This window comes from Alexandromys fortis, unplaced genomic scaffold (genome assembly GCF_014885135.2).
Source record: "Alexandromys fortis isolate MF-2015 unplaced genomic scaffold, M_Fortis_MF-2015_v1.1 scaffold_17, whole genome shotgun sequence".
In the NCBI taxonomy this organism is placed as follows: Eukaryota; Metazoa; Chordata; class Mammalia; order Rodentia; family Cricetidae; genus Alexandromys; species Alexandromys fortis.
The window spans coordinates 17,999,773-18,025,974 of record NW_026067896.1 but is presented as its reverse complement, the minus strand read 5'-3'; the positions used below and the strand labels follow the sequence as shown (position 1 = coordinate 18,025,974).

General features: G+C 45.6%; 1 protein-coding gene across 3 annotated transcripts in view; it reads left to right on the top strand.

The window, feature by feature from the left end:
* Positions 1-26,202, top strand: part of Ppp2r2b (protein phosphatase 2 regulatory subunit Bbeta) — a 248,686-nt gene that overhangs the window by 185,668 nt on the left and 36,816 nt on the right. For all 3 annotated transcript variants that reach the window (XM_050163446.1, XM_050163439.1, XM_050163453.1), the window contains 2 exons: positions 9,211-9,388; positions 24,176-24,340. In XM_050163446.1, coding sequence (XP_050019403.1) covers positions 9,211-9,388; positions 24,176-24,340 — 343 coding nt within the window. The remainder of the gene's footprint in view (positions 1-9,210; positions 9,389-24,175; positions 24,341-26,202) is intronic.

Below are 26,202 nucleotides of genomic sequence, written 5' to 3'. Positions count from 1 at the left end.
TTAGACTCCCAATGACCAGGGCTATAGGCCAGACTGAAGAAAACTAAGAATTCTGCCCTGTGAGGTATTAGATATGATGATTTTTCTTCTTTTTATAAATGTAATGAGTAATTTTGATAGATAAGGTAACCAAATAAATTGAAACACTTATACCAAATAAAAACACTGTCCTAATTTAATAAACTCACCAAGGGAATAATAATTACATGGTAAGCAGATTTTTATTACTGTATATGTCTGAGAAATAAGCAAAGTGGAGCAAAAAAAAGCATTGAAAAGTCAGTTTGCACTGTTACTGTTGTAAAATGTTTTTATAAATATTTTTGTAATTCTTTGAGAATTGCGTGTGTTTTTTATATTACCCCCAAGTTCTCCCCTTGACTACCTAGTCCTCAACTTTGTGTTCTGTTTTTTCCCCCCTTCCTTTCCTTGTATATTAGAAAAGGAAAATAGGTTTATAGCAACAAGTCAGACAATAACATGTAGAGGCTCTTCCCAGGTAAGAATGTTACTGCTTGGAGTATGAGTGTTCCTGTATCTTCCCCATGCTTCTGCCTTCCTATGTTGTTATAACAGCAGTGGGGGATACAGTTTTCATACTGCCTACACCACTTAGCTCTACAGATAACCCTCTGAGACAATTCATCTTCTTTGAAATGGTAGCCATTCTAGTGTCTAGGTAGACCATGATTTATGCAGCCTCTTCTCCCAAGGAATCTAGATTTCAATAGACTGTGATCATATCTAACAATGGAAGCTAGTAATTTTTTTTGGGGGGGGGAGGTCAGGTGCTGAATGACAGTTTCCATTTAAGAAGGACTTTCTAAAGTTAAAAGTTACATTCTTTTTCTTTTAGTATCTACTTCTGACTTTTTGTTATTGTTGTTGCAGTTCTTACTTGCCTGACCAGTGGCAGGAGTTCTCAACACATCTGGGTCACAACACATCTATCTGGGGGTTGAACCACCCTTTCTCAGGGGTAGCCTAAGACCATCAGAAAACACAGCTCTTTACATTATGATTCATAAATAAACTATAGTTATGAAGAGGCAACAAAAAAATTTTTATGGTTGGGGATGTCACCAAAACATGAGTTACTGTATTAAAGGGTCACAGCATTAGGAAGGCTGAGAACCATTGCTTTCACCTCTGGTGAGAAGATCATCTTGGCCTTCCCCTTTCCAACTTCCAGGCGGCATAGTTCACATTAAGGGTCACCCCAGGGTCACCCCAGCCCAGGGCCTGAATGCTTTCAGCTAAGCAAATGAAGTGACTGTTTTGTGTCTCAAGAGCTACCCTCGTCATAAAACTGTAGTGAATTCCGAGCAGGATCTGTCATGTAGATTCTTTATGAATAAAGATTTTAAAAGGAATCTGACCCATCTTTTGCAAGATGGAGGGTTTTAGAGACTCTTGCTGGCTGCTGCTAGATTGGCATACCTATAGTGTCTGGCTCTCTCTTCCTCTGAATTTTCTGGGTATGTCTTCGATTTATATTTTTATTGAGCTATTTGCTTTATTGCCAGTTCTTAGGAACTCATTATATATAACAAATAAAAACCTTTTCCTATCTTTATTTATTCTTTGATAATTTCCTGTGTATATATGGGTATAAAGCATGTTGATCCTGTCAACCCACCATCCCCTCTTCATCTCCTCACAGGCCCTTCCCCTACTCCACGTCCTTGATCATTTTTATATTCCATGAATGAGCTGCTGTGCACTCATAAAAATAATCAGGAAAAGTTTCTTTCAACAATAACAAAACTCCCAATATTAAACATTTGTATTGGGAGGGTAAGAATACTTGATTTCATTATTTTTTATTATTGTCTGAGAATTCCATGAATGCGTATAATGAAATATAACCATATACATACTGTTTCCCTTTCTAACATCATTTTGTCATGATGATGATGATAGCCCATTGAGTTCAGCTAGTGGTGCCTATATGTGTCTAGGTGCAGGACCAGCCACAGGAACATGGCCACACCCTCAAACACCAGTGATTCTTCTTTCCCTACAATGCCAATAACGTCTCAGTAAAGAGCAGGGCTTGGGTGGGAGGGGGGCATCTCTCTCTTTTGGCTGGCTGTGGCAATCATTTTAAACACCCCAAAAAAGCTTCTGCTAAGTGATAAATACTCAGGGATTCTTCCCTTTAGCCCTAAAGTCATTAGTTGCCAGCTGTGTGTCTACACAGGTTGCCTGGTTTGGGGGTTTGGTTGTTAAAATACCAGTCTTTGAGTTCCATCTCTCAGGCATGGTGACTTAACTTTCTGGTGGCGAGGCCCAGAAATCAATTTTAAACAAGAATGCTTACTGGATTTGAGTATGCAGCCAGAACCAGGAATTGGATCATTCAACTGTGGGAGGTCATTGAAAGTTAAGCGGTCCTGTGGGACAGGCACCAGTGATCACTACTACCACCTGCAGGTAGGAGGCAGAACTGACGCAGCTCAGCTCCAAAGGGCTCTATGAGCTCAGATCTATGAAAGGTCCCGTTTTCAGGGTATTGGCAAGGTATCTTTGTATGCATGTGGGCCTTCCTTGTGTAAATGACTTCCCAGGGAAATTGGCTGGCAAGATTTGTCAAGTTAGTATTGAATTTACATTTATACCATTGATTCTGCATCTTCTGTAGTCATAAATAGCAGACTATAATATGATACTGCTCAAGGCCTGGTATCTCTAGCTACCACATATTCATTGACTCTTTATCCTAATAACAAACATCACTGGGTTTTATAATCCATGTGAGAGGCAGAGGCAGTTTCTGCGATGAATCTTAACCAAACTCATCCAAACGAAGCCACTACCTCTCCCTGCCCACCCTTCCCCAGCTACGTGTTAATTGGAATTGCCTTGCTCTGTAACGTTGCAGGATGTTTCCCCCTTCGTGTGAGATTAGACAGCGTGTAACACTGAGGGAAATAACAGAGGAGGCAGGCATCAGGGAAACACGCTTTGAAAGGCAGTGATGCTGGCAGAACATGGAAATGTCTGGGGGAAGAGAGCACAGAACTGGCAGCGGCTGGGGCTTCTGCACGAAGTGGTAATTAGACGGCAAGTTTATCTTCTGAGGGGAAGGTGTTTCTTCTCCCTTCTCCATACACTGAGAATGTGAAATTGTTGTTCTGCCGTGACAGTCACCTTTGATGCATTGAGTTTCCTTCATGTCTATGTATAGATACATATATATTTATACATCTATATATTCCACCAGGCATTAGTGGGGGATGTGATCCATACTCTGCCAATAGGAATTAAATCTCTAAGAAATAAAAATAAAGAAAAGATGGATGATAGATAGATAGATAGATAGATAGATAGATAGATAGATAGATAGATGGATAGAAGTGGATCTATAGGATATAGGTAATACGTGTAGATACATAGACAGGTATATATAAGTAAGTGTTAGGAATGTGTGCATATATGTATGCACATGTATGGAAATTGACGCCAGGACTTTGCACATACAGAGCATGTGGACCCTCACTGGTTTCTGTCCCCAGGCCTGAGCTGAAGCTTCTACAGCCTGTTGTAAGCTGACACAGGTTTTCCTCTGTCTGCCCAGCTTATACTGTATCTCAGAAGGGCTTCCTCAAGAGTTCTGCTTCTCCATTTCAGAACCACTGGCATTCTAGCCTGGATAATTCTCTGTGATGGTTGTGTCTACTGTGCAGTGTTTAGCAACATCCCTGGCTTCTGCTCACTAATGCCAGGAGTATCCCCTCAGCTACCCGAGAGCTGTCTCCAGACATCACCTAATGGCCGAGTCAAAGTCCCCCAAAAGACCAACTGACTTAAGAACTGGGGTGCTCTGGAGAGAGTGAGCTTCTCCCTTCTTTCCAAGCAGCTTACCTGATCCCCTAATCTAAATTGGGAACCTTGTTGTTTTTTCTTTCTCTCTCTCATGAAAAGTCAGTGTGGAGTGAGTGACAGTCTGTAACAATACACTTGCCTGAGACATGAATGTCTTTCTTTCCTATTGCACCCCCAGTTCCACAGTATAATCTGTTTTGTTCACTCTGTACACATATTGCCTGGTGCAGTGATTGGCACTTAATAAGTATATGTCAAATGACAGGATTATTTAATATCCTGAAGCACAAAGCCTGACTTGGTCCGAAGGGGTTTTGTTCTGGGGGCTTATTTCAGTCTATACAGCAAAGCCTATAAAAGAAGAAATTAGGGCCATATTGAGGCTGTTGAAGGGTGTGAGCAGGAAAATCTAAAAAATTATATTATTTGGATAGGATTCCTGGGGGGGAGGGGGGTTTGGCGGGGTGCTGTTGATTGGCAGGTTCATTCTGGAAACAACAGCTCTGATATGTCATCAGAAGCCGAGCCAACCTGTCCCTCCTGCTTCCCCAACCCACCCACCAATTCACAGAGGAAACAAGGCTTTGACCAGAGTGAGGCTTGATGCTCCATCGGTTCTCTGAGGACCAGAAGGGACGTGACATCAGAGACAGCCCACGAGGCCTCTTAATGCTCCTTTTCATGTTTAAAAATGGAATTAAGATGCATAATTTTTTAAATGAAAAATGACTGACTGGCATTCTTCCCACCAAAAATGGAGAGTAATTTAATTTGTTAGTGGCTTATTTTATTTGACAGTCTTTGTGCAGACTCGATTTGGTTTGTTACACTGAATTACCCTTTAATGGTGGGTACATCATGCCAGACTCTACCCCCCCCCAGGTGGGTTTGATAATTGGACAAGCGTCCGTATTGTTCAAGGTTTCATAACAATGAGAATAGAGGCTCCTCAGCAGTGTGAGAAGGACTGCTCCTCCCAGCTTCCTGAGCGTCCTCACCCTGACTGTGGCATCTTCTCCAGCTCCTCACTGCTCATCGCATCCTCTCCAATCTCATGGTTCTCTGATGCCTTGCACATGCTTCAGCCTTGGTGCATCTGCATCCACGGGTCCCCCTGCCTCATGTCCTTCAGCCTTGGTGCATCTGCATCCATGGGTCCCCCCTGCCTCATGCCCTTCTGGCATCTGCTCACATGGCACCCCTCAGAGATGCCTTCCTGGAGAAGTCATGTCATATAGCATAAGAGAGAGAAAGAGAGACAGACAGACAGACACTCCACAGAAGCAAACTTGACTGTGTCTGCCCTGAGGCATACCTGATAAAGAGAAGAGATCTAATTGTGTTTGTTGAGTGACTAATTAAGCTAATGGCCCAACTCTCAGGAGCACACACACTCCCCCATAGCCCCCCTTCTAGTCCATCTGTGTCAGCATCCTCTCCTTTCTGAGTCTGCCACCACCTCCCTAGGAGATACCTCCTAAGAAGTTCCCACTGAACTCCAGTACAGCTCAGCACCCCTTCCTCGAGTATCCGTGCAGCCTTGTACAGAACCAGGAGGACAGAGAGTCAGACTGACTCCTGATCCAAGGAGTACACGTCTCTTTACTCTGCCTCGGACCAGCTGTGTGACTTTAGATTAATTGCTCAACCATTCTGTGCTGCACCTTTCTTATCTGCCCCTTGGGGATCATGAAGATAAGATCATCCACTGATAACTGGCTTAAGTGTTTAAAACATTCCAGGCAGTAGATATGGGGGTGTAACTTAATGTGGGCTGTTCACAGAAGGTCTGTCTAAGAGGGTATCACTAGAAAGGGAAATTGACTAGAGTGGCTCTCTGTAAGCCTATATGACAGGTCAGACACAGGCTGCCCCTCGTCCCCAGGGAAATCCATCAGTGGATATAATAGCCAGATGCCAAGTATCCGGGAAAAAATGGGATTGCGTTGGTCTCTCCCAGTATCACGCACACGAGTGTGTGAGAATACTCATATGCACAAGCAGCCTCAGGAAGACACTGGACCTGAGCAGAGGAGGAGGGATGCAGGCTGACCTAGAGAGGACACTGCTGCATCCCAGCTTGGGTCACTCCAGGTGCAGCACCTCCGCAGCTGCCAGGAAGCCTCCGATGAAAGCTTCAGCTGAGTTAAGTGGTGCCAGGCCTGGCTGGGCATTTGCTCATGATTCCAGCACCCGGAGGCTAAGGCAGGCAGGTCACAGGTTCAAGGCCTCTCTCTCTGCGACACTGGGCTGCATCCTTCCCTATATATAGGATGGTAAATAGAGCCCCTTCCAAGGCTGGCTCCAGGGAAGCAGAATGGGATCATGGATGGGGTGGAGTTGACTCCTGGGGTTCTGAACACCCTGGCTGGCTCACAGCACAGGAAGGCTGCCAGAACAGTACTCACCAAAGCAAGCCCAAATATCGCCTGTCACTCTTGAAATCATGCCTTGCTCTTCTCCCCGCATGGTCCCAAAAGGAATAATCAGACCATGCGGGAATCATGGTCCCAACATGGCTGTCTAATCTGCCCATCTGGTCCTTCCTGAACTGCAGAGGGTCCTCCTTATGACACAATCATGGACAGAGGACAAGCTTTTTACCTGAACATAAGAATGATTCAGGGAGCCCCCCCACACACACACATATAGTCATGCATACATACACAGACATACATACACATGCAAACACCCATGCATGCGTGCACACACGCACGCACGCACACACACACACACCTACACCCTTTATCTATGCAGAGCATCAGAGAGCTCTATCCCCAGACACCTGCTCTGAGCCCTTCCCCATTAGACGACCCATCATGGATTGTGTCAGCCTGCATTAGCAACCAGGCTCATCACATTAGGCAGCAGCCCTGGGCTGGCAGCTACTACTTTGAAATGCCTCTTTATCCTGTTGTCACGCTCTCTTCTGCATCAGACACAGCCACAGGAGCAATCTGCAGACCCAGTGCAGACATGAAGGACCAGGTTAGAGGGCAAGGATTTCATGGAAGCCTGACAGATCCCAGTGTCCTGGGCCCTGGTGCCTGGGTGGCATTCAAGCCTCTCTGGGGGAGCACTGAAAGGCTCTAAAGTGTGAGCATCCTTATGATCAACTGTAAAAGTGTAGGTGCCGTGAAAACACACAAAATAGATGCTCTGTCCATTTACTGTAAAAACTGGCGATGCCTGTGGTGACATCATGCACACAGTGTGGTGTGACATCCATAATGCCTCTCTTTACAAGCTCCTGGGCTATTTATCCAGGTCACTAACAAAGCAATAGCCAGTCCCCGCCTTGTGCAGTGTTCCTGCCCAGTGTAGATGAGGAAAGAACTCTCATCTTTGTAGTCAGATGGGTCCTGAGATCAAATCCCATCTGTGCCTTCTCATATCTGGGCCACCCCGGGGCAGTAACTTGGCCTCTGCTTCCTGCTTGTAATCCTACTGTGTGCGAGTACCTGTTTCACAGCTGTTGAAAGAATTATCTGGGGGGTCTATGTGAAGAGTGCCTGGCCAGGCACTGATGCTTCAGTAGCTAGTTCAGAGCCAAGTTCATGGGGGAAGCTTAGTTTTATCCATTGTGAAACCTCAGCTCACACAAGCCCTCAGTGGGTGTTCACTTGTGCACACCTACCTGTGAAAGCTGGAGCTCAGCCCCCCTGTACCTCCTGAAAGGTCTGATCAAAGCTTGATCTTGCTCATATCTAGGTCATCACAAACACATTCATTATTTCAACCTTCTTGATGTAGACAGAGCCCCTTCTTGTAGATCACCCCCAATCTACCCTGTCACCTTTGTTCTCACAGTGGGCTCTATCACCATCCCGGCTTCAACCCCCTTTCTGCTGACCTGGGGAACTCACACTCCTCTTTCATGTCCCCACCCACTCACCCAGTCTCAGGAAGCCTCTCAAGACCCACTATGCCTTGTGCTGTCAGGTGACTACCAATGGGTTTAGGGCCCCCTCTCCTTGCATCCTGGGGTGATGTTCATCCAGAAGCTAGTCTTAATCTAACCCCTGTTGTCATGCCAGCAAGGGCTCCTCCAAGAGTCTTTGTGAGGGAGGAGAAGATCTTTGTGGCTCTTTGTCTCTTTGTTTCTATTTAAGAGCTCTGCTGTGCTCTGTAGTTTAGCTTGTTTGGGTCTTTTAGAAGAGTGTGTCTTTGTTCACATTTTCCTGAGAGAACTCTCTCTTTCTGTGTGGCCTAGCTCCCCAGCCCACCATGAAGAAAACGCTTGCCGACATTGCTCTCCTCAGTCCTTCAGTAAACACTTCCAGAATACCTTCTAAATTTCAGAAGCATGACCAGATAATTTACTGTCCAAATGGGGGCCAGTTTGAATGTGACACTAGCTAATTCGTACTTGTGGACAATTGGCATAAACAAAGATGCCCCATGGCCAACCAGGATGCACCAAGCATTTGTATGCTATTGGCTCATTTGGGGTCACTAGAGTCTTAGGTGGTGGAAGGCTTTCCTACAAGTGTCCCGTAAAGGTTAAAAGTAAAACTAGGAGGGGACCCAGGCCACTGGGGGCAAGATGTAAAAACACAAGAAAGATGAATGGAGGTTGAAGCTAAATGACAGATTTCTAAGATTTTTCCCACAATCGCCTTCCTGAATGGATTTCCTGTTTAAAAAAAGAAAGAACGGGCCGGGCGGTGGTGGCGCACGCCTTTAATCCCAGCACTCGGGAGGCAGAGGCAGGCGGATCTCTGTGAGTTCGAGACCAGCCTGGTCTACAAGAGCTAGTTCCAGGACAGGCTCCAAAACCACAGAGAAACCCTGTCTCGAAAAACCAAAAAAAAAAAAAAAAAAAAAGAAAGAACGTACATACTACCAACACTAAATGGACTCAGAAGGTTGGGTGTATGTGTGTAAATGTGCACATGTATATGAATACATATTTGTGTGTGTGTGTGTGTGTGTGTGTGTGTGTGTGTGTAGCAATAATAGCCAAAGAAGAGGTCATGAATTTGAGACAAAGTGAAGATGGGGCAGGAGCAGGTGGAAATGATGTAAACAGCACTCATATTTCAAAAAATAAAGTGTTTAAATTAAAAAAAAAAAGGGGGGGGGGAACAGACTGGGAGTGAGAGCTTAGAAGACTATGTTCCCACAATGGGATTCAAGTCCCCCTGAAGGGCGCTGGGGAAGTGTTTCAAGTTTATAAAGATGTAATGTCACCATCCCCTATCTCCCAGTGCCAGATGTCAACATCTGCAAGGCCCAGAATGTGGTAAGAATGGCAGCTGGCTTCTGTCACTCTTGGCTTCAGGGTTGTGACTTACTGTGTGGTAGTAAGGGCACAGCATGACCCATTTCCTACCAAAAAGAGACTTCTGTCCTGAGCACTGTGCCTCTCTCATATCCTAGGTGCCCGTCCTGAGACCCATGGACCTGATGGTGGAGGCCACCCCACGAAGAGTGTTTGCCAATGCGCACACATACCACATCAACTCCATATCTGTCAACAGCGACTACGAGACCTACATGTCTGCTGATGACCTGAGGATTAATCTGTGGAACTTTGAGATAACCAATCAGAGTTTTAGTATCCTTTCCTTCCAAGCCAATAGCCTATTGGTCTGACTCAAGGGTATCCAGGTAGGAGTGGGCAGGGGAGAAAGAGGTAAGGAAAAAAAACATCAAAATGGAAATGCCTGGCAACTTTGAAGGAAAATCTTAAATTGTGGGCACAGCAGCAGCGCTAGCTCTGGAATGTAACTTAAAATCATTTATTTACACAGTGAATAATGGGCCCAAAGCAGCTTGACATGACAGTCCTAATGAGACTGAGGATATAGGTCCAAGACACCAGGTTTGATGCCAGCACCTCAAACAAAACAAAAACTATAAGTGTTATTATCTTCCACTTAACTCAAACTGGGAAAAGTCAAAACAACTCCTGAGTGTCTGTGTGAGGCCAGTGTTTGACCTCATTATACTCATCTTGCATTTACTGATAAAAACTGATCTCAACCTATGGGTCATGACCCCCAGGACCATCAGAAAACTCAGCTATTTACACTGTTCATAACAGTAGCAAAATTACAGTTATGAAGTAACAATGAAAATGATTTTATGGTTTAAGGGTCACCACAACATGAGGAGCTGTATTAAAGTGTCCTGGCATTAGGAAGGTTGAGAGCCACTGGTCAAGGGTGTGACCATCCAGTCCATCCTAAACCTGACTCTTAATTCTAGTTCCCAACTCAGTTCATGCTCTCAGCCCTCAGGGAGTTGAGTTCTGGCTCCCAATCAACCTTGGTTCTTCAGTTGCCGGCTTCTGCCATCCCAGCCCCGCTCATCCCCGAGCTGTCCACAGTGAACCTCGGACAGCTGAGATGCTTCCATCCCCGCTCCTGCCTATACTCACTGACACGGGCCACCCTTGTCTCTTTCCTCTATGGGTGCCTGATTCCTCTCCTTTAGCACACATGCCCTGCCTATCAGTTACCGTGTGACCCACACGACATCCTGACTGTGCACCTAACACTCCCGTAACTTTCCAGTGAACTGGAAACTCTAAGTCGTTTCCCGGGGTCTAGAAGACTCCACACCATCTGGGCCTGACTGCCTCTGACACCTGTCATGTCGCTCTTGCCTCACCCACTCTGCTCCAACCAGAGAACCATGTTTCCATTCCCAGCTAAGCTTTGCTCTTCCTCTTTCTGCACCTGCTGTCCCCTCGTCTGGAAATGTGTCCCCAGAGTTCTTGATTCCAGCCTCAGTCGAATCTACCGTCTCTACAGAGACTAGGCCCCCATCAGGACCCAAGTGGCTGTATCCTTGCTGTCCTCATCATGCTCACCGGAACTTGAAATGTTTTCGCGTGTGTGGTTTTTTTAGTTTGCCCCAATGGGAATTGTCGTTTTCCTGAGAACGGGAGCCCCGAATGACCCGTTGCTGTATTCCAATGCATTCACAGCATTCTGTACCTGAAAGCTACTGTGCGTAGCGAGAGGGCCATCATCGTCAGTGGTCAGAGCAGACCTATAGGAGACTCCTCACTAGGAAGTCTAGCTTGGAAATTTAACTTGCAAAGTGTTAAAGCCGAGCTGAGGAAATGGGTTTGTTGGTAAAGTGCTTGCTCAGTAATTGCGAGAACCTGAGTTTGATTCCCCAGAACTCAGGGAAAAGAAACGAGATGTGGCCGCGCTTTTTCATAATACCAACACTAGAAGCAGAGATACACTCACTCTCCAGCCTTCCTAGCCTATTGGTAAGTGATAGACCTGGAGGAGATCCTGTCTGTTTGAGGTGTAGGGGGTCCTCTGAAGAGCAACAGCCACACGGGATACAACTCACACACATACATGGAAAGGATATTTGTGCAAGGGTACACAGCTCGTTAGCCACTACCACAGAGACATCCTATAGTCCATGAAGGTTCTTAGGAAAGGTGTCCGTAACCAGGTTCTACCACAGAGATACATCTGGAGACACTGAGAACTAGTCTTTGGGACTGTGGCTGGATAGCTCTCATTGATCCCAGAACAGACATGACACACTGTGTGGGCCGGAGAATAGCTGCCTCTGACTGCAGAGTTCTCCTGGCAGAGCAGCTGCGGATAGAATGAATGTAGATGGCGGTCGCCCTTCCCTCCTCACATCTATTCCGAGAACCAAGAATCTGCCTGGGCTCAGCCAGCTGTCACTCTGAGCTTATGCTTCCCCAGCCTAGGTGGCATGTTTTCTGAATTTTGCCTCCAGGCTTTCAAGAGGGAAAGGAACTTTCTCAGGCATTTGGGGAGACAGATGCCTTGGGGAGAATGCAAAGGGGACATATTAATAGTGCCATTTAGGTTCTCTTCTGCAGATGTGTGACAGCCTGCCAGATGCTGGCATACAAATGAGACCTTAGCGCTCACCCTTACCGCTGCCATATGTAAAATAATCACTGTCATCATGTGGGTGATGATAACTGATATCTATATATTGCCTTTCAGCCAGACTGCCCCCAGGCAGGAAGGTGTGCAAACCAAGGCCCTTTTGCCTCTCGGCACTGAAGTGTAGCTACCTCTGGAGCAGGCAGCGGCCCTCTTCCACAACATCCTCAGAAAAGTATCAAGAACAACCCTTGTCCTAAATACCTCCTGTTTAGCACCTTATGCCTTTTATCGACCAGAGGCAGGGGCATGGCTTGGGATGACTGGGGTGGCAGGCAAGATGCTTCGTAGAAATACATGGACCATTTTCATAACAGTAGAGGCAGAAAACTCGCATCCTGTGAGGTCACAGATGCTAAAAATTCCACTTAAATCACACAGTATACATCCACAATTAACTCAGTAAGACAAGTAGCAAGGAAGTCTGTCTGGGGACACACAAGCACAGCACTGATGTCACAGCTCACAACACAGGATTTAGAGTCTGACAAGAACAGAGCTCTCACCCAGGCCCACCACTTTCTGACTGTCAACCTTTTCACAACATGCATTTTTTTTTTTTTACCCAGACTCCCATTCTCTGCTTCGTCCTCCGGAGGGAAGAACGCTACCAAAGGACTGTGAGATGGTGAAACTGACTCCCCCGGCTCCCCTCTTAAACACACACACACACACACACACACACACACACACGTTTCAAGAAATGCCTTACTGAGTAAACAAACATCTTGATTTTCTGTTGACTTAGTGGCTACTCCTGAATCTAATGATATTTTAACTACCATCTGTAGGGCCTGCTGCCCCATGGTCAGTGCTCCGTTGATCAGGCCACAGCCTGGCAGGATTTCTGTTCCTGCTGGCACTGACTCTGCTGCTGCCACCAAATGTAGTTTTTAACTAAGTCTCTATAGTTCTGTTCGCCAGAAAAGACCGAGGAGTCAGATATTGGGGTGGAAACCTGGTAGCTCAGAGAGGCAGAGAAGCCACCAGCTGACCATTCTTTTCATGTTTCAGAGAGAATGAACGTCTCTCCATCCATCCCAAACCAAAACACTGTAAATCTCTAAGGCCCTCCCTACTCCTTCCTGTGTGTCTCTCTATCCATCTTCCTGGATCTCCTGTACTCTCTATGGCTAATTCTTGTCAACTAGTCACTGACTCCGCCCCTCGGCCAATATTGATTTTATTAACACATTCTCGGGGGGTCACAGTGTTATCAAATATTCCACAACAGATCAGTATAACAAAGTCTGATAAAAGTTTTGCTTCTGTTGAAGAGATAAAAAAACAACTAGAGAAGATGACCAGTGATTTCTACTGTCATTATCTAGATTGCTTTCAATTCTACACTCCATTTTTTACTCTAGACTTGGGTGATATTTATCAAATGTTCCTCCTTATAATCTAATCAGCATCCATTTGTAGAGTGTCTGAGGTCTAGGGTCTTGCATTTAGCACCAGATAGGAGCATGCCCGTCCTAAACCTTTGGGTACCTGACCACAAGTCCTCTCCATCCACAGGCGCCCAGACCATCCCAAATAATGGGTCCTTTATTAAAGTGAATAAAATGATCTTGATGTGTCAGGACACCATTTCTAGGTTAGTAATTTTCTAGAGCAAGAGGTGCCCCTGGGCTTTAATAAGCAAAGTTTGCTCCTAACACATTGCTTCTCTGGGAATGGGGAGATGGTTCAGTGGATAAGAACAATTGCTGCACATGCATGAGGACCTGGGTTTGAATCCCCAGCTTAAAAATTGCACATGACTATAACCCCAGCTCTGGGGTTTGGGGGCAACAGAGACAGGCAGATCTCAGGGGCTCGCTGGCCAACTATCCTAGCCAAAGTAGGGAGCTTCAGGTTCAGTGAGAGAACTTGTTTCAAGAGAATACAGCAGAAAATGATAAATCAGGACAGCCAATAACCTTTTCTGACTTCGTGTTTTTTCATAGACTTGCACCCTGAACACACATATACATGCACCCTAGACACACACACATGCATGCATGCAGAACACACATTCCCAACACACACACACACACGTGTTACTGTTTCTTCTTGAAAAGCATGTTATACACAGATTCCTTTGAATTCTTTGTTGGTCGGGAGAGCTCAGAATTGATCAACCAATGAGTTTTTTATCTTCTAAAATTGCAAACATTGAAGCCAGGTTTTGTGCCAGGTACTGCACTAAACCCGACAAAAGAAAAGAGAAAAAGAAACAATATTTAATTTTCAGAATGACATGATACAAATAATAACACCAATGTGTATTTTATTGTGAACTGAGACAAGCTCTGTAAGAGAAAAATAATTTAATTCTTCAAATATATTTTTTAAAAACCAGTTTTGGAGTAGAAAATGAAGAGGGTTTTGCTAAGGAACTGACCATTGAATTGAGATATTCAGAGAGAGACTATAAGCTAACTTGGGCAAGGAGGTGTGGAGATATTTGCCTAGTGCACACCAAGGTCCTTGTGTGTGCAGATGGCCATCCCTGGACATAGACTGGAGCGCTTAGGCAAGGATACCCCTTGTGTAAGGATGCCTCTAAAAGAAAAAAACCTGGATATTTTTTACTTGATCCCAGCATCTTCATAAGGTAGTTTTGTTTGTCACCTTGCCCAATCTAGGATACACAGAGCCTCAACTCTGTGATTTCTAGCTTCTAGTACAGCACTTGGTCACATCGTGGACAGTTGTCTCTCTTTTAGATTAAAGGGTCAGAGCTACACAAGCCTGGGGGAGGACACAGAAGCAACTCCCTGTTTCTTAAGATGTCTTTCATCCCACCATGGGAGCAAATGTTGTCTGAGGTTTCTGTCCTGCCCAGTTCCCGCAGTCGTTAAGTCCCAAAGAAATTACACAGAGGTCAACATTAGTTATAAAATGATTGTCCCATTAGCTCAGACTTCTTATTAACTCTTATAACTTATATTAGCCCATTATTCTTGTCTATGTTATCTATGTGGCTTGGTACCTTATTCATCGAGGAAGTCACATCTTGTTTCTTCTGTGACTGAGTCACAACTGCAGAAGAAACTTTCCTCTTCCTAGAAACCTCGTTGCCCCACCTCTACTTCCTGCCTGGTCACCCCGCCTATACTTCCTGCCTGGCTACTGGCCAATCAGCATTTATTTAAAATGTAATTGACAAGATACAGACCATTGTCCCACACCAAGTAAAGGCACACATTAATTTTAGGCTGGCATTTTATATAAAATGAGATCACACCTCCCCCTTTTCTGGTTCTGGGATCAAGTTTTATGCATGCTAGGTAAATGCTTCACCACTGAACTGTATCCCTGGTCCTGAAGAGCATCTCTCTGATGAAAAGCCAGGCACATAGCCTGCTTGTGCTGAGGCAGCACCCACCCCCATGTTGAAAGCCGCCCTGGAAGGTTTTCTCATGCCAGTTGCCTTATTTGTGTAGACACTAAGCCCCAATTTCAGAGGCTACCTCTATGGTACCTAGTCTCTCTCCTCCGGAGGTGTACCTGTTGGGCCTCTTCTAGTTGGGACAGACAACAGGAGTTGGGCTCTATGCCTCTCTTGGACTGCTCAGTTCCCACAGAGCAGGGTGGTAGCCTAGCCATTGAGCTGTGTCTGCACTGTTTATCTGTTTGAGATGGGATCCCACTTCAGAGATCCTCCTGCATCAGCCTCCTGAAATTCTGGGGTTACAGGTGTGCACTCCCCACCTGACTCAGGACTGAGGACTGCATTAGACCTGAACCCAGAACTGTCTCCCAAATGTGCATAATCTTGATTGGTCATTTGAGATCTCTCCATCCCTCAATTCTGTCATTAATTAATAGAAATAGTAAGATACCTGTCTCAGGAGGTCATTGTGAAGGTTGCATGAACGATCTTCTGAATTACCTAGTGTAGGGTGAAGGTTCCATGCGTGGCAGTTATTATTCTGGAGAGCCTATTCTCAACCTACTTTTCTTTCTGCTGTACTGTCTTGTACTTTCCTCTCCTCAGACAACCAAAGGTTATAGAATTCACACTCCACCAGCTTGGTGACTTGATCCATTGACCCATGGTGACTACCATGGACTTTCTGCTCTTGAAAAAGTAAAGAAGCTTAGAAGAGACCCCCCCCCAAGTCTCAAAAATGAGTCACGTAAATGCCATAGCATTGCCGAGCACTTCCTAAGCAAACTGAGATGACACACAGAGTCCAGCTCCCCTGTATCATGGCCTGTAGTCGGGGAGGTGAATGGGATTGAGTTCACTTGGAGAACTGGGATGAACAGAACTGGGGTGAAGGCAGAAAAAAGATGAGTGCTGGGAAGGAGTGTGGTTAAGACACTAGTGATGGACCTTTGCCAGTGTGTTGTTCTTGGAGGTGTAAGGCTGGCCAGGCAAGGGCCGTCCATGTTTAAGATATGGAGTCGGGGATGGAAAACCACAAGCAGGCAGAACCCTGCAGGCATGAGCTGAAGGGGGTCCACAGGCAGCAGTCAGGAAGGAAGACTGGGGAGTGATCAACAGAAATGGAAGACATGTCAGGTCTCAAGGACGGTCTGAGGTTTCTCCTAGTGGACCGCCCTTAGCAGGGGCTGGCCTCAAACTCGCTCTGCAGCGAAAGTTGATCTTGAGTTTCTGATCTTCCCACCTTAACTCCCTGTGCCGACAATCCTAGTCCATGCAGGGCGAGGCTCAAGCCCAGGACTTTGCAGCCCTGAGCTCACTATTCAGTGTCTTTCAGCTAGGCCATGCATGGGATGCACACCTTTAAGCCAGCACTTGGGAGGCAGAGGTGAGAAGATCTCTGAGTTTGAGACAAGTCTTATATACAAAATGAGTTCAAGGATAGCCAGGGCTACATAGAAAATGCCTCTTTCAAAATAAGTAAATAAATGCCTTCCAAACAGACCCACATTACATAGTCTCCTTTCTTATTAACTTACATTCAACTGATTAGGGGTCTTCAGTTTTATCTATAAAATCCCTTCATGGCTACACTGAGGTGGAGTAAGTGGGTAAATGACCGGGCCTGTGCACATCACTTTCTTCCTTTTGTCTTCCAACTTTCTAAGAAGAATATCCCTTATAACTGAGACTAATCTGAAACAGGGGAAGGGGAATCCCAAGGTCAATTTAACAATGCTAGCAATCCCCAAAGCCATCAAAGTAAGTGTTAGACAGATAGACACACACAGAGAGCCTTTGAGGGAAGACAAATCTAAGGGGTTTTTGAGCCTATATGAAACACCAAGTGTGTTACAGATACATGCCATCTCGTGGAGTTCCTTCATCTTTCTTTATTTTACTTTACTGATACAGGGTCTCACTGCATAGCCCAGGCTGGCCTGGCACTCAGTCTCTCAATGCCTTGGCCTCCTGGAAGCCAACATTACTAGTATATGCCACCATACCCAGAAACTTTTCCTCTGTATGCATGAGTTTCTATGTTCAAGATCATCTGAGATTCTATAACTGATCAGATCTGAGGTTTAAAATTTTATCAGCCTGTCTCCAAGTCATCTGATACAGTAAAATCTATATTCAGCCATGCCAATGAACCAAACACATACTATGTGGCATGTCTCCTCCGTGATGCATAGACAGGAAAAGTCCCAGCAGCTGGACAGACAGAAACAATGCCTGAAGAGAATCTTGGATTATGAATTCTTTTTTAAACACAATTCTGGGCTTGTTGACATGTATGGAGAAGACTCTGCGGTGTGGGGCTCTCAAGAACTCCCCAGTCATAAAGGGTTTTGCATCAAATGTCTTGTGGAGCAGCCTGTAGACTTACTGTGACATCATACATCTCTGTCAGCCCCTCAGCCTGAAACTGGCACTTGGTAAATACTTCATGGATACATTGGTTTTTTAAGCTCCTAAGGGATGTCTATTCCCTGAAGCCTGCTTCAGATATCACCAATGCCTTACCAGTGATTTTAGCTGACAAAATCAGGCGCTTTGTGATCATTGCTTCAAATTTGAATCTTAAAAAAAAAAAGCAAAGATCGCATGATAACATGTGTCCCCTAAAAGGGGGTACAACTGTAATAGGCTCAGAGTTCAAAGCCAACATTCAACTATTTCCCCACTTTAGAACTGAAGACTTTCTATAGCATGTAGGCAGCCTCAGCTGCTTTGAAAATCCAGTAACCTTGACCAGTAAATGTAGCATGTCCTATATGTGTGTAATGACTCTGCAAAGGATCTTCCTCAACTTTCTCGTTCCTGCCTGGTTTAGCCAGGGCTTGAGGAAAATAGTTGTCAGTATCAAAATAATCAGTGCAATGAGACAGAGGCACGTGTGGACAGCCACTTTGGCCCCAAGACACTGCCTGAAAATGGTTTTCTTGGATATGTGTACTTCCTTTAGAAAACGGGATTCTGTCCAATATGAAAATGATTTAAATAATTTCTCTCCATTATCTCTTCTAATAATTAAAATCCTTAGAGGTTGTTAATAGGATTCTATTCATCTGAAGGCAAATAAATTGAACCCCAGAGAGATAAAGTAACTTTCTCAAGTTCTCTCAGTTAAACAGAAGAAATGAAAGTTGTCTCCCAGCCACGTTTGTTCCAAACATGGTATTTATCAGTGTTTTCTTGAATTCTACCCTCAGAGCTCGGGGCATGTCTCAGCTCTCAGGAACGACTCTAAGCAAAGGTTATTTTCTTGGTTTAATAGGACACAGTCATGGTAGAGGTCTTGGAAAATGAAATCAAATAACCAATAACCTCACCACTGATTTTGCCTCTCAGTTGTGAGGACGCCAGCTAATTCAGCTGTATTGGTTAAGGGGGAGAAGGTAGCAGGAGAAAAAAACTAAGAAATTCAAAGTCTTGAGGAGCCTTTCTTCTATTCAGCCTGGAATACTCCACCTCTCACCCCCCACTACATACACACACACATTCACACAGACACAGAGAGGGGAAAAGAGAATGAGAAAAAGAGGCCCTCCTTCCCTTTCTGCTTTCCAGTGAGCACTGTTTAAGGCAACTGATTTACCTTGTCTGTCAGCCACAGCCCCCTTATTATAGACCCTGCAGATGGGGATTGTTCCTGCTTTGGTCACCAGCCTATCCACTGTACCCAACAGATCACCAGCACATTGTTCATCCTCAGGAATGTCATGGAATTAGTAGATGAGTGGACTCCAGTTGCTCACAGGTGATGCTCTCTCTGACTTTGGGACCTGTTCTGTTCTCTCTGCAAGATGTGGCTGGCTTTCCTGTCTAGTTCTTATGCCCTTCTTCATCATATGTTCTTAAACGACCAGACTGTAGTATGTATTTTATATCCAATTTTCCTAACCTGATATATGATCAGCATAAAATCTGTCTTAAATATTATTATACTCTAAAATCTTACCATTTCATTGAATAAAAATGGGAGACTGGTATGGATATAGAAAGACAAACCACTCACAGATGCCCCCTCACAGACAGCTCCCCACAAGCAGCTCCATGTCCCTCCTGCTTTGCACCTCATCCCTTTCAGATACAGGCTTAAATGGCATTAGGTTCCTAGAGTAGAATTTTGTATACAGTGCGGATTTTTTTTTTACATACTTATACGTTTCACTGCAGAAATAATTTAATAGCAGGTTTCTTAAAGTTCACTTTATCATGTGATTCTGCATATTTATTTAGGTTGCTGTCAATCTTTCACAAATTTGCCATTGACGGGAGGCAGGGGAAGGACAGGTATAGAGAGCTTGGGTCTTCCGAACGTGGATGACGGAAGTGAGTGAAAGGCTCCCCACTCCCTTCGCCACCCAGTCCTGATCCCATCCGCCCCCTCATCCTACTGCTGCTGTAATTTATGGCTTGGGCTGCTTATTTGTTCAAAGCAACTCCCTGAAGGGGTGACCTCCCGATGTCTTCAATTATTACTTTCAATGATGCCTTAGGCAACTGCCTGGCACAGTAGTGCCCTCACCTTCCTGCCTTCTGCCTTGTGAGCATGGAGCTCAGCTGCCAGGCTGGCTATGCCCCATCTCATCCTCAGAGCTGTCTCCAGAGTCCCCCCCCCATAAGAGCCAGATTAACCCCTTTTGTTAGTAGAGGTAATTTGCCTGGGTTTAGCATTAATAAGGAATACCCCCAAGCAGTTGGGGTCAAAAAGAGCAGACCTGTCAGGCCCCAGGGTTAATTTAATGGCAATCTGTTGGCTGTCTGGGTTGGATATTAGGCACGCGCTCTGTGATATCTTTTGCTGTTTAGTTCTTTGGAACAACAGGGAAATAATGTGGATAGAGTGCTCAGAAGGATCAGATGGAGAAAATTGACTGTCAAAATACATCATTCCACTTTCCAGTAATACAGGGCTCCTCGCATTGCTTAGCGCCTTTCTCTCTCCTTCCCAGTATGAAGGGGGAACCTTGTGAGCTGAAGCCACACATCTCCCTTTGGAACCGGAGAGAGCAATGGCCTGGGTTTCCGGGCATCGGTGTGAGTTTCCTCCTGCCTTCCTCAGAAGACAGCAAATTTTGCCAGCCAGACTCTCTCACACGTTTCAAGAATTCAGCAAAGTCCTCCCTTGGAAAATAGGACATGAAAGCCCTTGTCAGATTTTTCTCCCAACATCTAGTTCAAGCAAATCAGTTATAGCATAGGACATAAAAGTTCTTGTTCTGGAAAATACCATCGTGGAAATGTAGTTGGTAAGTTTTCAGGGACAAAATTTGAAGGAGGTAGATCTCCATATCTCTCTCTCTCTCTCTCTCTCTCTCTCTCTCTCTCTCTCTCTCACACACACACACACACACACACACATACACACACACACAGTAGCTAGTCATTGTTCCTCTAGAGTCAGACAAACCCACTCAGGGAAACTGGTTGGGTGGGGCCATTCTTCCCAGGACGCTGTGTGGCTTCAGTAAAGAATCCTTGCACAAGCCTGAGTGCAAATCCCAGCTCTATCCCATATCCGACCCTAAGAAATTTATCTCAGAGGTCAGCTAAATGTCTCAGCAAAACTCTTGCCACCAAGACTGATGACCTGAGTTCAATCCCCAGGATCCACGCAGTGGAAGGGAAAAAACCAGCTGCACCAATGTCCTTTGCACACCTTGGCACATGTGTGCACATACACACACTCAAAATAAATAATGTAAGGCCACAGTCACACAGATGGTTCCAGGTAAGCTCATTGGGTCTCAAAAAAATAAACAAAAACCAAAAGCATATGATTATGGAAAAGGAACATAAAGAAAGGGTGAAGGGTGGGCATTGGTGGTGCACCTCTATAATCCCAGCACTGGGGAGGCAGAGACAGGCAGATCTCTAAGTTCAAGGCCAGCCTGGCCTACAGAGCTAGTTCCAGGACCACCAAAGCTACACAGAGAAACCCTGTCTCCAAAAAAAGATGAAGATGAGAGGTTGATAGGAGCCAGAGGGAGACAAAGGAGGATGGGGTCAAAGTCACCAAAATGTAATAAATACATGGATAAAAATGATAAAGAACAGATTTAAAAAACAAAAGGTTGTTCTCATTAGAGAGAAAAATTTATTTCCCCTATTTTGTCAGCTGTAAATTAGGATTATTAATGGCACTGACTTTGTCTGCCTGGAATGAAGGACAAATGAGACTATAAGACGCTTAGTCCAGGCAAGCTCAGCACTCGGTAAACAACAGCTACGGTTGTGCTAAAAAGGAATAGAATCATGGCTTCTTCCCTTGACCAAACCTGAGTCAAACCCAAGCGCTGTAGGAGGGAGACTCAGATCCTGGAGACAAATCAAGTGGCTTCAGATGAGGGGTGGGTGGGAGGCAGGACGGATCTGGAAACAGTGGACAAAGGCAGATCAACTGGACTCTGCTCCAGGAAGATGTCCTCGATGGTGGCAGGATGCTCCTGGAGGCGCAGATGTGCTTAGGCACTTTGTTTTCTCATCTTCTGACTTTGGGGCTTTATTTTTAGGTAGAAAAAAATAGCTGTGGCTGTAGCACCTCCCTCTCCCACACAGTGAAGATCCCTCCCAGTGCAGCTTGTTTGCTGAGCTATACTTACAGAGGCTGGGAAAGCTGACACCAGATTTTTCCCCCTTACTTTGGAAGAAGGAAAACATGCTTGCTGGCACCGTGGGGTAGGGAGCGACTGAACAGGATCCTCTCTGCTTATCCTATCCAGCGATGCCAAGCCAAGGAGCAGCTTAGCAGCCAGAAAGCACATCAGAGCTGCAGCCCCTCCCAAACTGTTTGGGTGCTCCAGGTGTGTGTCCCAAATGCAGAGGCTTATTTGAGAGGTAGTGTTTTGTTAATCCAGGATTGTGCACGCCCTGCTGAACCAAGTAATCTTTGCATCTGGTTTTGGTAGATGAAAATGTGCCAAAAGGTGATGTTAGCACAGGCTCATACTAACTTTAGAAAGAATGCAACGGGATGCCTAAGATAAATCAAATAGCAAGAGGCACAACCCTGTACAAAGCCCTTGAAACAAATCCCATGTGGCAACAGATCTAGCAGGAACCTAGGTGCTGTTTGCTAGTACGTGTCTACATTGGTTTGTACATGGCTACCTAATTGGTGCTACTAGGGGTCAAAATATGAGCTTATTGCCTGTTTGTGTCTGTCTCCATGCCAAAGAGGGAGCTGTGTCGCTTGCTTAGGCAGAAGCATCTCTAGGATGGCCTGTGTTGAGCTACTGTTCGTTCATGCAGCGTGTTTTTTTTTTTTCCCAAACCGTGGCACAAAGATTTCTGGCCCACACATTTTCATTTTAATCACTGTGTGTTCATTTTCGTGTAGATGATTAAACCCGTCCCTTCATGAATATTGGCTGACTACTTAGCTGAGATGAAAAGTGAGGCAATCTAAAGAAAAACATGATAAGTTTTTTTTTAAAAAAAAAAAAACTGGTTATGGGGGCAAGCATGAAAAAGGCGGCCCATGAATAGTAGAGTCGCTGAAATGCAGGTCTGCTGCACCCCAATATCCACATGACAAGGTACAGCTGGTCCCCAGACAGAACCTCAGCTCCAGCCAGGATATGACAGGGCATATGCAAACTCATTCCTTCACTTCTGCTATACATCCTTGGAAAGAATTTGTTTTTATCTCCACTGAATTGCCTTTATAAACATAAGCCTAAATGTTTCATTCTGATATACAAGGATATAGCCTCAAATGTGCATATGTGTGTACGTGTGTGCATATATGTATATATACACATATGTGTGTGCATATATGTGTATGTGTGATATATGTGTGTGTATAAATAAATATATATATATTACAAAGGGATATACTGGAGAGTGGGGAGGTGGGAACCTGCAGGCTAAAACTGAGTATACCCCACATTATCCCAAACCCTCACTCCACATAGATGATTTCTTTCTGACACTTAAGCTCCCACCCAAAACCCCAGCCCTAGCAAATTATAGCTTATGGAGACTAAAAGGCCTGAGATAATCTGGGCAATTCTAAAATCTCCCAGGCTTTGCACCTGGATATGTATGTATGTATGTATTATATGTATGTATATACATCTACCTCTACCTCTATATCTATAGAGATAGATGATAGATAGATAGATAGATAGATAGATAGATAGATAGATAGATAGATAGAATGTGTGTAGGTGAGTAGTGAACGTGTTTCTCTGCCTGCCTGTGGAAGTCAGAATACACTTTGTGGAAGTTAATTGTCTCCTCCTACCCATGGGTCCCAGAGATCAAACTCAGCTCAAGCAGGCTTAGCAGCAAGCACCTTCACCTGCTGAGTGTCTCTCTCCCCAGCCCATTAACCACGGCTCGTGTGGAAACCTCTTGAATGCTCACACAGCCTCCACTCCCAGCCCTGAAAACGGGTGTAAAAGTGCTCTTCGTAATATTGTTGTAAGGATTAAATGAGACAAAGTTCGGGATATGCATCCTGAGAGACATTTTAATGACCCTTCACTGAGTGGCAGCTGCTATGGCTCTATGGATAGTTCACGGAAGAGGATTTGCAGCCCCGAGATCCCAGAAAGAGTTCAAAATCAATAGTTTGGCTACAGCGGGCCTGGCTGGATTTTTAGCTATTGCTCTAGAGTGGGAGACACTCTCAAGTGATCTCCTGGCCAAGTGTGAGTTCATCCTCTACACATCACAGAGGATGAAATAGAATCCAGGAGTCAGGAAACTTGAGTTCATTGAGACAATGTTTCACAGTGTGGCCCAGGCTAGCCTGGAACTCGCAGCAATCCTCTTGCTGCAGCTTCCTGAGTTCAGCAATTAGAGTCATGGGCCACCACACCCAGCTTAGACCTAAGTTCTAATGCTACCACTGACTATGGGGTAGCCCCCATCCCTTAATGTCCCTGAGCCTCAGCTGCCAGAAATGACTGCTGCCTGCTTTTCTGCTAATGGCCTCCCAGTGAGATGCCCCTGCAGGCAGTAAATGCTCCCATAGCGCTCACAGCAAGGGCCGCTCATGCCCCAGGCTCTCCCCGCTTCTCCTTGTCCTTCCTTTACTCGTCTGTGCCAGATATCGTGGACATCAAGCCAGCCAACATGGAGGAGCTCACAGAGGTGATCACGGCAGCCGAGTTTCACCCCCATCACTGCAACACCTTTGTATACAGCAGCAGCAAGGGGACAATCCGGCTGTGCGACATGCGGGCATCCGCCCTGTGTGACAGGCACACCAAGTGTGAGTACCCAGCACAAGGGCCCTGGGGGAGAGGTGCCCTGGCCTCTGACATGTGGGAGGAGGGGGGCCCTGGAAGGGTTCCATCTCATTTAACACTGGGACTAAAGAAATCACAAGTGTTAGGCTGACTGGGGAGTCAGCCCCACCTTTATTGTTCCTGAGAAGGGGAAGCCCCATGTTCAAGTTGGAAGCACACAGATGCAGAGAGAACCCTGCCAGCAAGGGCTGAGCAGTGGGATCTGATCTGAATTCTCTGTGGAGGTCACTCACTGCGATGGGGAGGAAGAACGGCCCTGGGGAAACAGTGAAGAGACTGCTAAAGGGGGGTGGTGACAAGGAAACGGGGTGTCGTGGTCAGCAGCAGAGAATTCCAGATTGGTCTCGACAGCAGAGTTACCCAGATTTGCGGACTGTGAGGGGTTGGGTAGTGGAGATACAAAGGAGATGAGGAAAAGTTCTCAAACTTTTTAGTGCTGCGACTCTTTAACTTAACCTTATGTTGTGCTGACCCCCCAACCACAGAATTACTTTCATTGCTACTTTAAAACTGTAATTTTGCTACTGTTTAACTGATATGCAGAATATCTGATATGTGACCCCCCGCCGAGGAGTTGTGACCCAAAGGTTGAGAACCATGGTATGGTAGCAGCAGGGTAGGATAAATGCAGGGTTAGGGGAACGGGGGAGGAAGACACACCCAATGATTGACATGAATTGTATATGGGATGGAGGCTACCAGAAGTCTTATTAGGCATGAAGCATTTGTGTTCTGTTTGGGACCTGCTGAGTGTAGGGTAACCTGAGCTCTCTGGGAGGGACAGGTTCTCTCTGGTAAGTGAATATGGAACAAGGTAGGAGGGACCCTGACCTACAGATACTCCTGAGGCGGGGGTTGGGGGGGTGACAAGAAGCTGTGATGCCATCACAGCCAGTGTGGCAGTGGGCTTTAAAGTCAGGCAGGCCCACATGAGTCCTGAATGCGGAAGAACAGACTGTGGACTGACTGGCCGGCTGAGCCCAGCACTCAAACTGGAGAATGGACAAGGCTTTAGAAGGTTTTTAAATGAGAATGGTTTAGAACAGTACTTGGGTAGGAGAGCTGAACTCTGGCACTTGGTACCCATGTGACCTCAGGTAATCTTCCTGAGCCCCACATCCCCCACAGGGCATGTGGGCAGAGAGATTCACACTGTTGGTAACCTGAATAAGACAGTGCTGGCATCTTCTGATCGTGACAGGAGAGCAATAGACGGCATCCAGAATGGCTCCCATCCTCCTCTGAACCCCGCCCCCAGGCCTGTCGCTGTAAGGTGCTTAGAACCCCTACCCTTTTACCAGATACAGGAGGCCCCATTACTCACTATTCAGATTCACCGAGTACATGCCATATGCTAGGCACTACATCCAACTCTGGAGACTCTAGGGTGAGCAAAAGCAGTACTTCTCTGTCTCTCGGAGCTCGCTGTATTAGCCAAGGTCTAACAGAGCAGGGGAATGGCAGGTGGCGTGCATAAAGAGATTTATTATTAGAAACTGGCTCACATATAAAGACTGAATCCTGAGATCTGCAGCCAGCAAGCTAAATTTCTGGGAGAGGGGACGGTCTTACCCACGTGCCACCGGGCTGATGAGCCAAGAGTCTCAATTCGACCGCAACGGGCAATCACTGCAACCCCAAACCAGTCAGGTGGAGAGAGGCTCTGCCACTCACAAGAGGACCAATCCTTTCTTTCGAGCAAGCCTTCACCTTATTGGATGAGGCTCCTCCAAATTCATATTTATTCAGGCTATTGATTTAAATGTTAAACGTATCCCAAAACACCCTAGGAGAAACACCAGAATGTCAGACCAAGCAGCTGAGC